We start from the raw sequence: 18,967 nt of genomic DNA, 5'->3' as shown, positions 1-18,967 counted from the left end.
CATTATAGCCTATGGCTGATGGATGGCACTGTTAGACATCCGTCACCAATTGGCTTTACTTTGATGATATCCATTTAACGGATATGTCATGGAAAGCTATTGTAAATCTCTTGACATATCCATCAACAGATGCCTCGGATACGTGCCATCCGTCTCCTATAGGCTACCATGTTCAAAAAATGTAAAAGTTTAACATATGTTTTTTTACTGGAATCTGCGGAATAGAATAGTGTAGTCTGCTACACTATTCCATACCTTTTTTTTACTAACATATACCAGCCAGAGGCCAATAGGACACTCTTTTGGCCTCCGTCTGACAATGGAGCCTTATGGACACATTAAGTCGGGATCTTTCCCAACATGCACAGTTCCCAGTGGTGCTTACAATCTATATTCTATACCTGTATGTTTTTGGAGTGTGGGAGGAAACCCATGTAAACACGGGGAGAACATGCAAACTCCACCATGAGTTGCACCATTAATAGCAAGTATGAATATAAGCCAACATTAGCTTGGAGATATTTGGAAATGTAGATCTATGAGCTTAAAAGCTGGGGTTCATGCTATAGATCATGGGGGTGCCCTCTCATGAACACCCACTGATGTATACTTCTGACGTGCGTCTTTGACATGTCAGAAGTTTCCAAAAACTGGAGTTACACTTCTATACCATCTCAGAGAAAACATGGCCATGTTGATTATAACGACCAATCAGAATAGAGCTTTCATTTTCTAAACTGCACTGGAATAATTAAAGGTTAATTCTGATTGGCTGGGGCAATCAATTGTAATGCAAAGGGAAAGCTATGGTTTTCGTTTGTCTTTCCGTTTATGGGTTTCTCCGACGGAAAGGTCTATGGGAACCCATGAACGGAAGGGTGACGCTGATGTGAACAGGCCCTAAGATATTTAGAGACGTTGGTCTTTGCTGGCTTTTAACAAAACTAAATCTTATTAACAATTTGTCCAACAAGACACAGAATTAGTAATAATTTGAGGTCCTTTTACAAGGGCCAATGACAAATTAGCAAATTAGCAGTCATACGAACAAATTAGCAGTCATCGAATGCTCATTCACAATCATTGCCCTGTGTAGACAGGGCAACGATCAGCCGATGAACGTGCCGATGAACGTGCAAACGCTCATTCTTCGGCTGATCAGCTCGTTAATGCGGCCAATAAAACAGTCGCTAGTAGGCAGCGCATCTTCCTGTGTAAAGGGGTATATGCGCTAAGGACATGATGTAAATGTATGGAGACGAAAAATCATAGTAACGATCGCTCGTCCCCATATGTAACCGATCATTGTTTCTTGTGAAAGGAGCAAATGAACGCCGATCAGCAACTGTCTCATTCATCGATGCTCGTTTTCACTGCCCATGTCGGGCCTTGTAAAAGGACACTTGGCTAAAACCACATCACATTCTGACAGGCTACGCCAGAAGATGGCAAATTATTTTGTATAGGATATACTTTTTGGAGCTCGGTACCAGGGACAGGCACACGTGGCACAAAAAAGATGCTCCTGCAAATTTTTGGCATGCCTGTTTTTCAGGTGCCCCAGTGCCCCCATTCTAGTAATAGCAGCTACAGTTAGATACTTAGTAGACTTCATCCTCAGGATTGCCTTCTTCATACATTACCATGCTGGTCCTCCCCTTAGCTCTGTTCTAGAGTGTATATCATCCGTCAGGGAGTATGTGAGACCCACACCAGCTAAAGGCACTGGTCAAGACTCACAAGTGGGTGCTGACAGGTACATTGAAACAAGGAGGAGACCGTTTTCCAACTTCTTAAAGCCAGTAAGAGAACAGTCTGTTTCCCGTGATGCTAAGATCTTTGGGTCTCTTCTCAAATGTGTACTGGTAGTTAGCTATTTACTATTTGGCCACAACTGGGCTATGCCCTACAAAGACCGTATGACTTTTTGTGAACATATGGATTGTCCCATGCAAATGTTGACCATTTGGATGATACTTTATCATTGTGTCAATGGAAGAAGCACAAATCAATCTATGCAGCAGCAAAGCTCACATAGAACATTGTTAATATTTGTTTTCGAAAAGCAAGCAAGGAGAGCTATAGTTGGTGTTACTGCTTCTTTAAGGTATATAACTGATTTTTGGATTTTTGCATACATTTATTCTGTATATATTAAAAGTACAAAGTAAAGCATATTCACAGGACAAAACCAGCAACGGGTGGCTTCCAGATACAAAGAGCAGCTTGTGGGAAATGATTAAAGAAATAAAAATATCCACAAAAAGAAAAATCACAAACATGACAGAAAGTGATTTAGTGTTAGTGAAGTGTATTTTCCAGTAAAGCGTGGCAAAAAATATATAAACCATTGCACATTTCAACCAAGTACATCGAAAGCCGGAGCCAAGTAATCCACTCAGTTAAACTAGTGTTTTCACTCTTGCACAGATAGGCTAAAATATCACTTTTATAAGCTCTTGTCTTGTTATAATCACTTATATATATATTTATATAATCTTTTAAACTATTTCTTATTTTTAAACATACGCCTTAAAGCCTTAATAGACGCATCCTCCCTCTCGCTTTATGTGTCATTTTCTAAGAATGGTTGTCCGATACGCAAAAAAAGCTCGGTGAATGGAAACGCTTTACTTAAAAGCCCAAAGTTCTCAAACTAAGTTGTATTACGTTGCGTCTCGGTTTCTCCGATGCCTGTGGAGATTTCAGCTCTGTATAATGAATGGCTAAAATCTGTCCTAGGTAGGTAGAACTAGAATATAGGGAATTTGAAACTGGAAAATTTGGGGCAGGCAGCCATTATATTTATGACTTGCAGTGCTTTTACCTAAAAGTGCAGTCTGCTACTAAAAGAAAAGGCAGAAAATAAGCATTTCTTTGTATATTTCTCCTTGAACAAATGCACCCTCAACACATCGACATACAGACTAGACACAGCTTAGAAATTAAAATTGCGTGCACAAGACTGCTGCAGTTTATCCTGTCTTACAGCTTTCATTTTAGAGACCGCAATGGTCATCGGTAACATCTTCTTTGTCATTTTAACAGAAGAGATATCAGGTGCTGTTTTGTTTTTTATCTTCTCTCTCGCTTTTTTCAATTCATTTTCAGACATATAACATAATGTTCTGGGCCGACTTCAAAACCATACGTGCAGAAGTGTCCCGAAAGTAAAAGATTGAAAATGGTCAAAATAAAATCATGGAAGCATAAAATGTTTCTCTGTGTGTTTAATCTGCATAGCTGACCCTTGTGACTTTGGAGGGACTTGAACCTGCAACTGCATGCAGTTTCCTCCATATCCATGAGTGTAATATCAAGTTCTTTATAGATTTGATGGTAGAAATAGGTCTTCTCATTGGATAATACAAAAAGAAAAGATTTGGAGGCATTCAAAAATTAAACTTAAAAAAGAACAAGGAAAAAGAGATGATTGCATTATTTACAAGCAGCTCATCCTGGCATCCTTAGAAAGGGCAGCGGTGGAGGTGCCACCATCTATAAGGTAAACAGCTGTGCTTGATTTTGAGTGGCTGAAAGATTCACTGCCACCATTGTTGTTGACCTCAGAGTCCGGGCGTTCTGTGGGGATAACCCATGTAGAAGGGCGCCACCTTTTAAGCGAGTAAGGCGTCTTCACCCTCTTCTTAATCTTCTCCCCTGAGCCAACCCGGCTGTCAGATAATGTCTCACCTAAATAGAAAAAAGAAATTCAGTCTAGTAGAGATCTAAGCAAATAAGGTAATTTGGACTGTACTTGTCTAATACAAAGAGAAGTAGCCCTTTTGGGTTGGCTTTCCATTAACAAAGAACTTGAGAGAGCAGTGAGACTTAAACACTAATATATCTGTGTCCATAAGGGTAAGCTTAAGGGAAACCCCCACATTATTAGTAAATAAAGACCTTCCAAGGGGAAATCCAGTCAAGAATGATCTTATGATATGTCAAATATACATGTGATCTGATCACATCGACGTCTGTTATCTCGAAACACCACTGGTATCAAGTATGAAGGAACTCTATAGAGAGGTCAAACCCCTTTGGCAAAGCTCATAGATTTTTGTTACTCTAAGGCTGGGTTCACACGAGCACATTAACGTCCGTAATGGACGGACGTATTTCGGCCGGAAGTCCCGGACCGAACTCAGTGCAGGGAGCCGGGCTCCTAGCATCATAGTTATGTACGATGCTAGGAGTCCCTGCCTCTCTGCAGGACAACTGTCCCGTACTGTAATCATGTTTTCAGTACGGGACAGTAGTTCCACGGAGAGGCAGGGACTCCTAGCATCGTACATAACTATGATGCTAGGAGCCCGGCTCCCTGCACTGAGTTCGGTCCGGGACTTCCGGCCGAAATACGTCCGTCCATTACGGACGTTAATGTGCTCGTGTGAACCCAGCCTAAACCTAAACGACAAAACTTTCTATGCATCCAATTTCCATTCAAGTCAATGGCAGTGTGTTTATAATTTGTCAGATTACCCCTAACAAGTCTGTGAGCCGTGCACAAAAGGGTTCAGCTCTCTATGGAGCCCTGTGGTGGTCTGAAATCAATGTGATCTTCTCACATATACAGATAACAGATTGTACTGTTGATGGTTTAGAATTGTAGGGAATTCCAGGAAAGACTCATTGACCCACATTTACTAATGCTGTCTAAACGTTAGACAGCGTAAACTTGAAAAAGTTGACAAACATTTTTGACACTTTTGACCCAGACACCGTAGTAACTCTGCCCCATTGTGTTTGAAAACGAATAAGAAATGGGCTGCTGACATAGAGAAGATCTGCCGTTTCTGGTGGTTATTACACAGAGCTGAGGTACAGAACGCAAAATGTCTTCCCACATTTTTTATGTGTTCTTAAAGGGGTTTTCCAGGACTTTGATTCAGTAGTGGCTGAGCTTGGTACTGCAGCTCTTTGCAGCTTTGTCCCATTCAAGTGAATGGGAGTGAGATGCAGTACCAGGCACGGCCACCACCAAATGTACGTAGTTGTGCCTGGTAAGCAATGAGGAGACTGCAGCGCTGAACAGAGCACCACAGCCCCTACAATCAGCTGATCGTCGGGGTGCTGGTAGTCAGAGCTCAACCAATCTGATATTGATGACCTATTCTAAGGATAGGTCATCAAAATCAGTCCTGTAAAACCCCTTTAAAGGTCTTTCATATAACCTGTAGGAAAGTTCTCGACAAATTTACACAAACAAATGGAATCCAAATAATAACAGCGATTAAAGGGACAGTTCTCTAAATATTAATGGATCCGTATAACAACTGAGGGAAACCAGTATTTGTGGGAAAATACGTTAAGCAGCTTTCTAATTGTAACCTACAATATATTTTCATCAGGATACATGATCATGGTTTGTGTAAAAAGATACTCACTGCAGTTTTCTGAAGCTGAATTATAAACATTGCAGCTGAGACCAAATGTCTCCCACAAATATATGTGAAGTATTTCCAGGCGTAATTAATCAATCTGGTAATCTCATATGTATTTTGTAAAAAAAATAAATGTTAACAACAGTATTAGGGCTTATTTACACAAACGTGTTAAATGTCCGTGGGACGGCCGTTGAAACAGCGGCCATCCCATGGACCTATGTTACTCAATGTGGCCGTTCACACAGCCGTTGTTTCAACGGACCGTGTGAAGGGTCAATGGGAAAATAGGACATGTCCTATCTTTTCACGCATCACGCATATCTCCATAGACTCTCAACTATGGGGGATGCGTGATATCGCGTCCCGCAGCGCTGAGCACGGATGCACCTTGGACGTGAAAAACTGCAGTTTTTCACGGCCGAGATGCGCAGCGTTCGTCTTAATAAGGCCTTAGATTAAATGCGCATTTCTCTCTAAGTAAAAATAATCAGTGTTATACACACATAGAAATTTAGATGGATGGCAGCTTTGCCTCCTATTAAAGTGTACCACCAGTACAAATGGAAAAAAAAAAACCTTACAGTGCTCTAAAATCCTTATGTACAAGCCTTCCCTTCATCACTCATCAAGCTCACTGACAGGAAGCTGTATCATTGTCCGCCATGTTACTGATTCAGTGATATTGCCACCTGGTCACAGTTATTGTCTATACAAGCTTATTTTTCACACATCCATTGCTTCAATCAATGCCTAGTTGTCAGAATTTGAACCCGGAAACTAGCTCTTCTCATTGAGCCACTGGTGCTGTTTTGACACCTCCAGTGCTGGATTTAGTGTCCAGCTTTTCTTGATTTTTGTCTTGATTGCTAAATTGGTCTTACCCTTTTAGCTTACTTTAGTAGTCTGGCCGTTGATTGTCAGACTATTGAGCTTCCTGCTTTTAGTATAGTTTCATCTCTGCCTCACGTTACCAATTGCCATTTATCTGTGTACTGAACTTGGATTGTTTCTTGACCACGTCTCTGTCTTACCTAACTACCTATTGCTGTTTATCTGTGTACCAAACTTGGACAGATTCCTGACCACATCTCTGCTTCATGTAACTACTTTTTGCCATTTATCTGTGTATCGAACAACATCTCTGACTCACGTAAGTACCTATTGCTGAACCGAACCTGGATTGTTACTTGATTACTCTTGCTGTTGGCACCGCTGCAGATTTCACAAACCTGCAATGTAGCAGATCCGCCAAATATGAACATGATAATGGGCCCCAAAGGTCTAGCAGAAGTCAACCACATTTGGAGCTGACTAACTTGCCACTAGGGCCTATTTCTTATGGTTTGATTCACAAATAACCTATTAGACCTTATTGATGATATGTCCTACATATGCAATACTAGAAACAAATGTTACGATGCAATTAAAAATTGACGTGCACATTGATGGTGGATAGAATAATTTACTTTACGGGGCCTAACCGTGTCCAGGGGCCATGCGCTACATACAGCCTTTACTCTGTGGTTGGAGAGATCACATGGATCGTTGCGTCGAGATGTTGAGAAAACATGGAGTACTAGGGCTACAGATACATTGACCACAAAATATAATAAGATGCCCAGAAGATAGATAACTATAGTTTAACATTATTATATAACATGATAGTTGTTTAATGTGTGCATTGCTGTGATTCTTCATTTACAAGACAAGACAAATGAAGCATAATAAAAATATCACATCTGAGGTTATCAAAGAAATATATTTACATTTGTTGATTATTATACTAGTGTATTGAGCTCTGTACTCATATGACAATACATGACACTTACTCTGTGTGATGCAGTTATCCATAATACTGGAGGTGGACAAGTCTAGAGAGTTTGGTCTCTGTGCTCTTCTTGTGTGATGCGGTCTGGTTTCTACTGCGGCAACCTGTGTCCCTGGGTCTTGTAGCATACACTGGCTGCTGTTATTATTGTTATTTGAGTTCACCCTGCTCTCTGAAGGGCGATCCCTTCTTTCCACTAGTCGGTCCAGCACAGATTCGTCCTGTCCAGCCTGCTGTTCTCGTCTCAATAGTGGCTCATTCTCATCAGGGCTGGAGTTAATATTCAAGCGGCTGTCCTCACCTCTAAACTGGCCTTGTAGCATCTCCTGGGCCCTTTGGGCCATTGAGTTTGTACTGGGGACTAAGGCTGTATTAGAATTTTGGGCTAAGGGAGCCTGAGAGTTCACATAGCTTGTCCTGCTCCCGGTTGTTGATGTGGTAACTGTCACCACATGAGGTTCTGCAGCACTCACTGTGTTCATCTTGGCTACTCCTGTCTCAACATGCTTCAAGTTAGACTTGTGTTTGCTGCCAAATTTGAGCCTGGACTCTTTACCAGAGGATTTAGTGTTAAGTGGGAGGGTGGTAGGTCTCTTGGGAAGATTTTGCTGCTTAGGAAGAGGATAGAGCTGTGAAGGGTGAACATCCTGAACTAAGCAAGCTTGGCCATTCCCTGCTTGCGTAAAGTCCTGTTGCCCTGTGGACTCCACTGCCAGCTTTATCAATGGGTAAAACAAGTTGGAGCTTGTGCTACACAAAGGATCAGATCCACTGAACTGTTTGAGGGAATGTTCCATAAGATTCTCATCTGAACTTTCCTTCAGATTCTTATCTACCTCTTTTGGATCAAGCTTGTTGGTCTCTAAATCTTCCTCTGTCAACTGCAGACACACAGGCGTAGGCCCAGTGGGCAGCATGCCATGCATGGCTTCATCTGAGTGCTGAACCTCAGAAATTGTGGTCATACCAGTACTTGGTGTGAGTCCAGTAGTGTTGGTAGTGGTAGTGTTGGTTGACAAGCTGGTAACACTCGTCTCTGGGCTGGGCAGGCGAGCCTGAGCCTGCTGACGTTCATAATTAATGGAGTTCCGGTTCTTTTCACCAGATGCAAGAGGAGTGCTGGACATTGAGGTCTCAGATGAGATGTTCTTTAATATACTGTCAGAGTTGTGCACAGAGTCTTCAATGAAAGAAGATGACGAATAATCAGGGTATGGTCCAATCTTTGGGATTCGCCGGTTTTGAGAAAGATTGCTGGGATAAAAAAAAAAAAAAAAAAAAATGATAAAGAAAACTGTTAGTCTAAAACAAACCAAAACAAATACCAAATAAATACATCTATCAGCATCAATAGATCATTACAATTGATGAGACATGAGAAAGATGGATATACACGAGATAGAGCGATAGAATTCTATTTTGTACTCCTTAGGCTTCGTTCACATCTATGTCGGGACTCCCTTCATGGGTTCCGTCGTCTGAGTTTTCCGTCAGGGGAACCCATGAATGGAAACCATAGGTTTCCATTTGCATCACCATTGATTTCAATGGCGACGGATCCGGTGCAAATGGTTTCCGTTTGTCACCGTTGTGCAAGGGTTACCGTAGTCGACTGCGCTATTCATTCCCTCAAAACGACTGAACCCTTACACAACGGTGACAAACGGAAATTATTTGCACCAGATCCGTCACCATTGAAATTAATGGTGATGCAAACGGAAACCTATGGTTTCAGTTTGGATTCCGTTCATGGGTTCCCCTGACGGAAAGCGCAGATGGAACCCATGAAAGGAGCCCCAACGCAGATGTGAACGAAGCCTTAGCTCTAACTCTTATGTATGACTTAGCTATAATATTCTGTAATTAGATAATGTTGCTTATTTATAGTTTACAGTTTTGTATCATTCTACATATACAAGAGAACGGAGTTATTGCCATTTGAAACATATGTCTCATCGTTCGTATTGCCGTATTCTCATACGATCTACAATGTGTTTAATAGTTTACTGCCAAGAAACCATATCAATGTGGGAATTCCCATTCAAGACAAGTGGCATAGCTGTTTCCTTTGCTCCAGTTTAGTGACCGTGCACGTACCGTTCATTCTGCACTGCTGTAGATGTTGGGTTGATGGTTGGACTCACTGACTTGTTCCTCTCCCAGATCATCATAAGTTCAGCCATTCTCTCTTCTGCACATTGTGCTGTCAGACGGGCCTCTGCGTCCTGATCCCAGCAATCATCAATCGTTTCCTTTAGGGACCTCACCGCCTGTGGAAAACAATTTCAAATAAGATAGAATCCAAATAAACCAACATCCCTAGATGTTCTGTTTAAGACCTGATCTTAAATGATCCAGCTCCATAAATCGATGCAAATAGCGGTCAGCACTGGCACAAGGAAATATCATTTTCTCATAGAATCATTTTATCAAGAATGGTAAAGGTGTGTTCTCCGATCTATGCATTATGCAGTACAAGTTACGCCGCGCCACAGTGATCCCTGCCAAAGTATCTCATACCCAACAGGCCAATCAATCAATTCAAAATGTATAACTATTAATAATTCCAGAGACTGCAACATCAAGCTTCATAAAGCAAGAAAACGTTAAGTGCAGACAAGTTCTTATTTGCTTTTAAAAGAGTGGAATCACACGCCTTTGTTTTGCCTCCGGGAGCACTTATACTGCCACATAGCCTAGCGTGCGCCTCCCCCCGTGTATTATAAGGTGGTGTCACCCAAGCTACAGAACTCCAGTACTGACATATGCGAGGTGTAGCAAGAACCAGAAAGACAACATGGATTACAATATAGCTGACAGGCAGATCCTACGCTTTGTTTTCATACTTAAAGGCTATGTAAAAAAAATAAAAATAAAAAAATGAATCAATGTTTTTTTGGATTTTTAAGAGCTTTTAAAATAGATTTTTCTAAAAAAAACTACTTTTTCAGAGTTGTGTATACATAGAAGCTGTACCGCTAAGCCGATTCAGTACGGTCAGCTGGACTGACGGCTCAGCTGAAAGCTGGTCCTGCGTGTCTCTGACACACAGTATCCACGTAATAACGATCACATCTAAGTGATCATTATTCGCTGGATTTTGCGTGTACATAGCCTTTAAGGCTTCGTTCACATCTGTGTTGCGCCTTCCGTTTTAGTCGATCCATCCAGATTGAAAACATACACAATAACAGATGCCGGACTAAAAACAATGGAAGGTAAAACCTTTCTTTTTTTGACTGTTCCGTTTGCAGGATCTGTAAAATAATTTTCATTCTGCGCATGTGCATTAAAAAACACCTGATCCGTCACGTGTAAGGCATGTCCGTTTGTATTTGTCATCCATTGACTTTAATGTTAAAATAAAGACAAGCTGTCATACCGAAGGGGGGTAGGGATACGCAACAGTGTGCGAACTATAGACCAATCTTTCTCATTAACACGGATGCTAAGATGTACGCTAAGTTGATAGCGAATAGACTAGCTGGATTCCTGGGATCCCTGATTCACCCGGATCAGGTGGGTTTTATCCCACAACGCGAAGCCAGAGATAATACGCTAAAGACCTTCTCTTTGCTTCATCATGTGACGAAGAATAGAGTTCCCTGCATGCTTCTGTCACTGGACGCAGAGAAGGCCTTTGACCAGGTGGATTGGGGGTTTCTGGAGGCGGCTCTGAGTCAGATGGGAGTAGGTCGCCTAATGTTAACACGTATTATGGCCCTTTATAATCATCCCCAGGCGCGGGTTCGAGTTAATGGTTCTCTGTCTGCGCAATTTAGGATAGGTAATGCAACTAGACAGGGTTGCCCACTGTCGCCCCTACTGTTTGCAGTGGTGATGGAACATCTTTTGGTAGCAGTTCGACGTAACGCTGACATTCGGGGGGTGCAAGTTGGGGAGATGCACTTTAAGGTGTCAGCGTTTGCTGACGATTTATTGTTTTATATTACAAGCCCGCACATCACATTGCCGTCCCTGATGAAATTCAAATGTATAGCTATTATAGTAACTATAAGATGAATATGTCTAAGAGCGAGGTTATGAATATATCTTTGCCAGGGGAGGTCGCCCAGCAGGTGCGTAGCAATTATCCCTTTTCATGGCAGACGGGTTCGTTGAAATATCTAGGGGTAAGGATACCTGTGGTTCATGCGGACTCCTACTCTCTTAATTTTCTGCCTATCCTCCAAACACTCAGAGCCAATTTAGACAAATGGGAGCCCAAGGAGTTTTCGTGGTTAGGCAGGATAAGCGTGATAAAGATTAACATTTTGCCACGCTTAATGTATATTTTCCAGACGGTCCCGTGTGTCTTGCCCAGCGGTTTCTTTCTGCAGTTAAACAAAGCACTGGCCAGGTTTGTTTGGCGGGGCAGACCACCGCGAATAGCGAGAATTACTCTGTTCAAGAGCAAGCAGAAAGGGGGGTTGGGATTACCTGACTGTTTGGCCTACTACTTTGCGGCGGTAAGTGCTAGGATCCTGGATTGGTTCCACCAAATTGTGGGTGGGGTTGGAGAATCTTCTGGCGCCGATTCCTCTCACTTTCCTGCCATGGCTCCAGGGTTGGTACTTTAAGGGGAGGGAGATTGCTGGGCTCCCTCTGGTGGCAGGACAAGTAGTACTCGCGTATAAACGCTATCGTAATCTGGCCATAGGGATTCCTCCTGATGGCCCATTAGTGGCGATATCCCATAATGTGGACTTCCCGCCGAGTAGGCTGCCTACCTTTCTGTCCTTTTCGTCCAGGCCTTCACCACTGACGTTTCGTCATGTTCTGGCGGACCAGGGGTTGAAGTCCTTTGAGGCGCTTGTTCCGGAGCCAGAGAGATCATCGGTTGGGCGCTGCGACTTTCTGCGGCTCCAGCACTTTTACAACACTAACAGGGAGAGGCTCTGTTTGCACAGAGATCTAACAGAGATAGAACAGCTATGTGTTGCTGATTCCCCTCCGCCACGGGCTATTTCCCTTCTATATAAATGTTTTCAGGAGCTACATAATGAGGTTCCGCCTTCCTATGTGAAAGGGTGGGAGAGAGAGCTTAAGTCGTCCCCTTCGCCGGCGGACTGGGCCACAGCCTTTAAGTTGTGTCATAGTTTCTCCATCTCCTGCAAGGCCCAAGAAACTAACTATAAGATTTTGTCGCGCTGGTATAGGGTCCCAGCAGTGCTTCATTCCTTCTATCCGGCGGTACCGGATGAATGTTGGCGGTGTGGCAGAGTAGGGGGAACGATGCTGCACATTTGGTGGGAGTGCCCGGTGATTCAGCCATTCTGGGCAACGGTGGTGGACCTTATACAAAAAATCCCAAGTCAACTAATTCCTAACACCCCGGAGGTGTTGCTTCTTTCCATGTTCCCTGTAGCGATTAAAAAATATTCAAAAACTCTGATTAGTTTCCTGGTGATCGCAGCCCGCACAGTGATCCCACGGTTATGGAAAACTAGTAGTGCACCAACGATCACGGAGTGGTTTCAGGAGATTTTATTGCTCCAGAGAATGGAGGAGGCAACACAGGCCCAACGAGAAGCGCCGAGAGCGGGACGATTGGTCTGGCTGGAGTGGCAGGAGTCTTGTGAGTCAAATGATTATCTTCTTTACGCATAGGCCATATAGGACATTGCAGAAGGGAGTGTTGACCTGATCTGCCTGGGGGTTGATAGTGGGAGGTTGGGTCCTCTGGTTTTGTATGCTTTCTTTCTCCTCTATCCGATGTAGAGTTTGATGATGCTTCGTCACATGCTAAAGTATCTTCCCGCCTGCCGTGGTTCCCGCTGTCCTGGATGAATCTTCAATGTCAAGGGTAATATAACCATATTACGGCTTGTTTATTGTTTCATACCTACTATGTATATTTGCATTATGTAAGATGGATGTATATGTACGTGTGTTTCTACATTACTGTGTACTATGATTTCTATGTATGGAAAAATACCCAAAAATAAAGAATGGTAAAAAAATAAAAATAAAGACAAGCTCGTTTCCGTCAAGTTTCTTTAATTTTAGACAGAAAAAATAGCGCAATAGACTATGCTATTGCTACCGTCAAAGAAATGGAAACCTGACCGAACGGAGCATAGCTGAGCAGTACTGATGCTAAAATAAAACCCATTAAAATCAACGGGTAGTATGACAGAAATTTTTATTTCTGTTCCTATGACAGAGCAGAAGAAAGGAAATGCCCAACGTAGATGTGAACAAAGCCTAAACTTAGGAAATGTATTGAAACTATAATTCTGTCACTATTGGTGATATTTCTGCAATTATTTTGAAGGTTTTTATTTCATTACTACATTCCTAATGTTATTGTTAGGACTGTGTTTAACCCCTTAACGCACCATGACGTAACTGTACGTCATGGTGAGCAGTAAGTTCGCGCACCTTGACGTACAGTTACGGCAGTGCTTTGACAGTTAACCGCCGCGCGGCGCTACACCGCAGCGGCGGTTAACTGTGCAGGGTGTCAGCCCTGCTCTCCCCGTTGCCGATCAGCGGCCTGTCGCCGCTGATATCGGCAGTTAACCCCTTAATTGCGGCGCTCGATTTTGAACGCCACAATTAAGGTCTTTAGCGCCGATCGGCAGCCCCCATGTGAAATCACGGGGGCTGGCGATGGTACCCATGGCAACCGGACGCCAGACAATGGCTTCCGGGTTGCCATGTACAGAAGCCTATGAGGACCACCCCGAGGGTGGTCGTCGTAGGCTTCCTGTCAGTGTGACTGTCTCGTCACAATGACAGTTGAAATGCATTACACTACGTGTGTAGTGTAATGTATTCCAGCAGCGATCAGAGCTGCAAGTCTAAGTGTCCCCTAGTGGGACAAGTGAAAAAAGTAAAAAAAAGAATAAAAATGTTTTAAAAAAAGTGTAAAAAGAAAAGTTATAAGTGACATAAACAAGAACTGCTTTTTTTCCTATAATAAGTCTTTCATTATAGGAAAAAAAATGAACACGTAAAAAAAAAGTACACATATTTGGTATCACCGCGTTCGTAACGACCCCAACTATAAAACTATAATATTATTTTTCCCGCACAGTGAACGCCGCAAAAAAAATAAACGAAAAACAATGCCAGAATCACTATTTTTTGGTCACCACCCCTCACACAATATGTAATAAAAAGTGATCAAAAAGTCGCATGTACGCCAAAATAGTACCGATACAAACTACAACCCGTCCCGCAAAAAACAAGCCCTTACACAGCTTTTTTGACTGAAAAATAAAAAAGTTATGGCTCTCAGAATATGGTGACACAGAAAATACATTATTTTCTAAATAAGTTATTTTATTGCTCAAACGCTGCAAAACATAAAAAAACGTATATACATATGGTATCGCCGTAATCGTACCGACCCGCAGAATAAAGTATAATGGTCATTTATAGCCCAGGGTAAACGCCGTCAAAAATAAATAAAAATCATTGTCAGAATTGATGGTTTTTGGTCACCTGGCTTGCCAAAAAATTGAATAAAAAGTGATCAACAAAATCGCATGTACCCCAAAATGGTACCAATGAAAATTACAGATTGTCCTGCAACAAATAAGCCCTCACACGGCTCCGGTGGTAAAAAAATAAAAAAAAGTTCCGGCTCCCAGATTATGGCGATGCAAAATGTGCAGAGTGTTCCAAAAGTGGATAAGATCGGGCACCATTTATCAGTGCGATACCGGCCACATATCTGTGGATTATTATTTATTTACCCCATTATTATACCCTCTTATTATGCCCCTGATGTACTCTGCCCAGCCTACATGTGCCCCAACATTATAAACTGAAATACCAGCAAAACGCCAGAGCTACTACCAAGCAAAATATGCGCTCCAAAAGCCAAATGGCGTCCCTCCCTTCTGAGCCCTACAGCGTGCCCAAACAGCCGTTTATGTCCACCGATATGGCATCGTACCAAAAAATGGTACCAATAAAAACGACAGCTCGTCCCGCAAAAAATAAGCCCCCACACCGCTCTATTGACAGAAAAATAAAAAAGTAGTGGCTCTTGGAAAGCGGGGAGGAAAAATGAAAAAGCAAAACATGAATCAGTTCGTAAAGGGTTAATTACTTTCTAATGAAAAAACATTTATGACCACATGTGGGGTATTGCCGTACTCGGGAGAAATTGTGAAATTGAAAAAATTCAACATTTTAGTGGAAATAATGTTGATATTAATTTTCACGGCCTAATTCTAATAAATTCTGCAAAAGACGTGTGGGGCCTAAATGCTCACTATACCCCTAGATAGATTCCTTAAGTGGTGTAGTTTCCCAAATGGGGTTACTTTTGGGGGGCTTCCACTGTTTCTGTCTCTCAGGGGCTTTGCAAATTCGACATGACACCCAAAAACATTCCAGCTAAATTTGAGCTCCAAAAGCCAAATAGCGCTCCTTCCCTTCTAAGCCCCGGTGTGGGTCCAAACAGTAGTTTATTACCACATATGGGGTATTTACGTAATCAGGAGAAATTGTTTTACAAATGTTGGGGCGCTTTTTCTCCTTTATTCCTTGTAAAAATTAAAAATGGCTACCTTTTTTCAGAAAAAAAGTAGATTTTCATCTTCACATACTAATTCAAACAAATTTAGAAAAAAAACTGTGGGTTCAAAATGCTAACTATACCCATAGATAAATTCCTTGAGGGGTATAGTTTCCAAAATGGGGTCACTATTGCGGGGTTTCCACGGTTTTCATCCCTCCAGTGCATTGCAAACGCGACACGGCACTGAAAACTATTCCAGCAAAATCAGAAATCCAAAATCCAAATGGTGCTCCTTCTCTTCTGAGGCCTGCTGTGGGTCCAAACAGCAATTTATTACCACATATGGGGTATTGCTATAATCGGAAGACATTGCTTTACATATGTTGGGGTGTTTTTTCTACTTTATTCCTTGTAAAAATTTAACATTTCCTAATTTTTTCACAAAAAAAGTAGATTTTCACCTTCACATACTAATTCAAATAAATTTAGCAAAAAAACTGTGGGTTCAAAATGCTAACTATACCCATAGATAAATTCCTTGAGGGGTATAGTTTCCAAAATGGGGTCACTTTTGGGGTGTTTCCACTGTTTTGGCAGCACAAGGCCTCCTCACACCTGACATGGTACCTAAAATATATTCTAATAAAATAGAGGCCCAAAATCCACTAGGTGCTCCTTTGCTTCTGAGGCCTGTGTTTCAGTCCATGACCGCGCTAGGGCCACATGTGGGGTATTTCTAAAAACTGCAGAATCTGGGCAATAAATATTGAGTTGCATTTCTTGGGTAAAACCTTCTGTGGTACAGAAAAAATTTATTACAAATGAATTTTTGAAGAAAAAAAATGAAATTTGTAAATTTCACCTCTACTTTGCTTTAATTCCTGTGAAACGCCTAAAGGGCTAAAATACTTTGTGAATGCTGTTTTGAATACTTTGATGGGTGCAGTTTTCAAAATGGGGTGATTTATGGGGACTTTCTAATATATAAGGCCCTCAAAGCCATTTCAGAACTGAACTGGTCCCTGAAAAAATAGCCTTTTGAAATTTTCTTGAAAATATGAGAAATTGCTGCTAAAGTTCTAAGCCTTGTAACGTCCTAGAAAAATAAAAGAATGTTCAAAAAACGACGCAAACATAAAGTAGACATATGGGAAATATAAACTAGTATGTATTTTGTGTGGTATTACTATCTGTTTTACAAGTAAATACATTAAAATTTAGAAAAATGCTAATTTTTGCTAATTTTCTCTAAATTTTGGCGTTTCTTACAAATAAATATTGAATTTAATGACAAATTTTTTTCAGTATCATAAAGTACAACATGTCACGAGAAAACAATCCCAGAATCGCTTGGATAGGTAAAAGCATTCTGGAGTTATTACCACATAAAGTGACACATGTCAGATTTGCAAAAATGGGGCTGGTCCTGAAGGCCAAAACAGGCTTAGACACTAAGGGGTTAATTCACAACTTTATACACAGCAATTATTATTATTATGTCGAGTAGAATATCTAAAGGGGGACAAAGTGGATGATTGGAATAAAACATGATCTTGGAGGCTGAGCTGTAATCTCATGTTTAAGCTTCTTAGTGCAACAAGCAGAAGGAAAACAACATATCATCAGCACCGTAATGTAATGTCAACAACAGAGGCTTAGGGCTCATTCAGAGGAGCGTGACTCGTCCGTGTGCTGAAACAATGCACAGCATATGGCCCCATTGATTTCAATGGGGCTGTCCACAGATGCGTTGTTTTTCACACAGTGAGTGTCGATTGTGTGTAACTCACTACATGTCCTACATTGGTGCGTTTTCACGCACCTAGTCACCCATTGAAGTCAAAGAGTGTGTGAAAACCACGGACAGCACATGGACAACATCCATGTGCTGTCCGTATTTCAGTCCTCAGTTACATATATATATATATATATATATTTATATATGTATATATATATAAAAAATGTGCTTGCAAGTGCGTGAAAAAGACATGACACACGCAAAGCACACAGACAGATTTACGCGTGTTTTTTACGTGCGTAAATCTGTCATGCTCATGTGAATGTAGCTTTACTTACAGTGCACTTCCTCTAGGGGGAGTACTATACAGGATATGGCCACCCAGTAGCAAGGTTGGTGGACCCAAGCAGCACTGAGCCCCTCTCTCCAAAGATTTTAAAATATGCACTGCAGGTCGATTGACATGCGGAAAAATTCTGCAATGTGTAGATGAGATCACTTGAAATAGAATTGACCTTGGTAGTACTGTATTATGCTGCGGATTTGCAGCAGGAAAATCAACAAAAATTATTTCTGTACCTTTAGGGTGTTCAGGGCGGATAAGCTGCGTCAAGCTGCACAGCGTACCCGCCCTGAACACCGCAAGGAATGCTGACCGAAAAATCGCACCACATTGTGGTGAATTTCTCCGGCGGAATTTCCGCTGCGTAAAGCAGCGCCGGAAAAAAAAACAAAAAACATTTATACTTACCCCTCCCTTTTCTCTGCGCGCAGTCTGGCCTCCTGGGATGACGTGGCAGGTCATGTCACTGCTGCAGCATGTGATTGGCTGCAGCGGTCACATGGGATGAAACGTCATCCCAGGAGGCGGGACTGGAGAAGAAGCAGGGAACTCTGGGTAAGTATAACTTTATTTTCTTTTTTCTGACTAGCGATTTTTGCGGCGGAATTGCTGTGATTCCGACCACAATTGTCGCAACGCACACCACTTTGTTGCGGGTTTAAGCACACCATTGAATTCAATAGGAAAATCTGCAACAGAAGAGCTGCAATTCCGCATCATTCCTTGACATGCTGCAGTTGAAGAAACCGCACCGCAGGCCAATTTATGTGGTTTTTTTCGGCTGCATTTTTCCGCAGTGTGGGGACGAGATTTGTTGAAATCTCACCCACACTGCTGCTACTGTAAAATGCTGCGGATTTTCCGCAATTAATCCGTTGCAGAGAATCCGCAGTGTTTACGCTGCGTGTGTTCCTACCCTAAAAACGCACTTCTGACATTTGCACACGCAGTATATAAAAATAGTTCACCCCTGCTCTCCTCTAACATGCTGCACTAGAGAAAAGATGTCAATCAGTGAGTGCTGGGTGAGGCGGATTCCCACCTGAATAGAAGGATTAATATTGGAGGAGTGTAAGTATGCCGCCTTCTTTCAAGAACAATTATATGGCCTTACAGTATTTACTGTGGTATTTTACATGTTGTATTTTCAGGGCTTGCTACAATTTTTGCGGAAGCCTGACACCTTTGAGAT

The 18,967-nt window shown here is 41.9% G+C and overlaps 1 protein-coding gene across 1 annotated transcript in view; it reads right to left on the bottom strand.

Annotated features, from left to right (window-relative positions):
* Nucleotides 1–2,294: 2,294 nt before the first annotated feature.
* The window catches only part of BMPR2 (bone morphogenetic protein receptor type 2), a 174,420-nt gene continuing 157,747 nt past the window's right edge, over nucleotides 2,295–18,967 (bottom strand). The window contains exons 11-13 of the mRNA XM_075829747.1: nucleotides 9,313–9,485; nucleotides 7,217–8,469; nucleotides 2,295–3,693 (exon numbers count right to left, since the gene is read on the bottom strand). Coding sequence (XP_075685862.1) covers nucleotides 3,443–3,693; nucleotides 7,217–8,469; nucleotides 9,313–9,485 — 1,677 coding nt within the window. The 3' untranslated portion in view covers nucleotides 2,295–3,442. The remainder of the gene's footprint in view (nucleotides 3,694–7,216; nucleotides 8,470–9,312; nucleotides 9,486–18,967) is intronic.

The sequence above is a fragment of the Rhinoderma darwinii genome, chromosome 6 (genome assembly GCF_050947455.1).
Source record: "Rhinoderma darwinii isolate aRhiDar2 chromosome 6, aRhiDar2.hap1, whole genome shotgun sequence".
Classification (NCBI taxonomy): Eukaryota; Metazoa; Chordata; class Amphibia; order Anura; family Rhinodermatidae; genus Rhinoderma; species Rhinoderma darwinii.
Note: the sequence above shows the minus strand (reverse complement) of the source record. Positions and strands in the feature narration are given on the sequence as shown.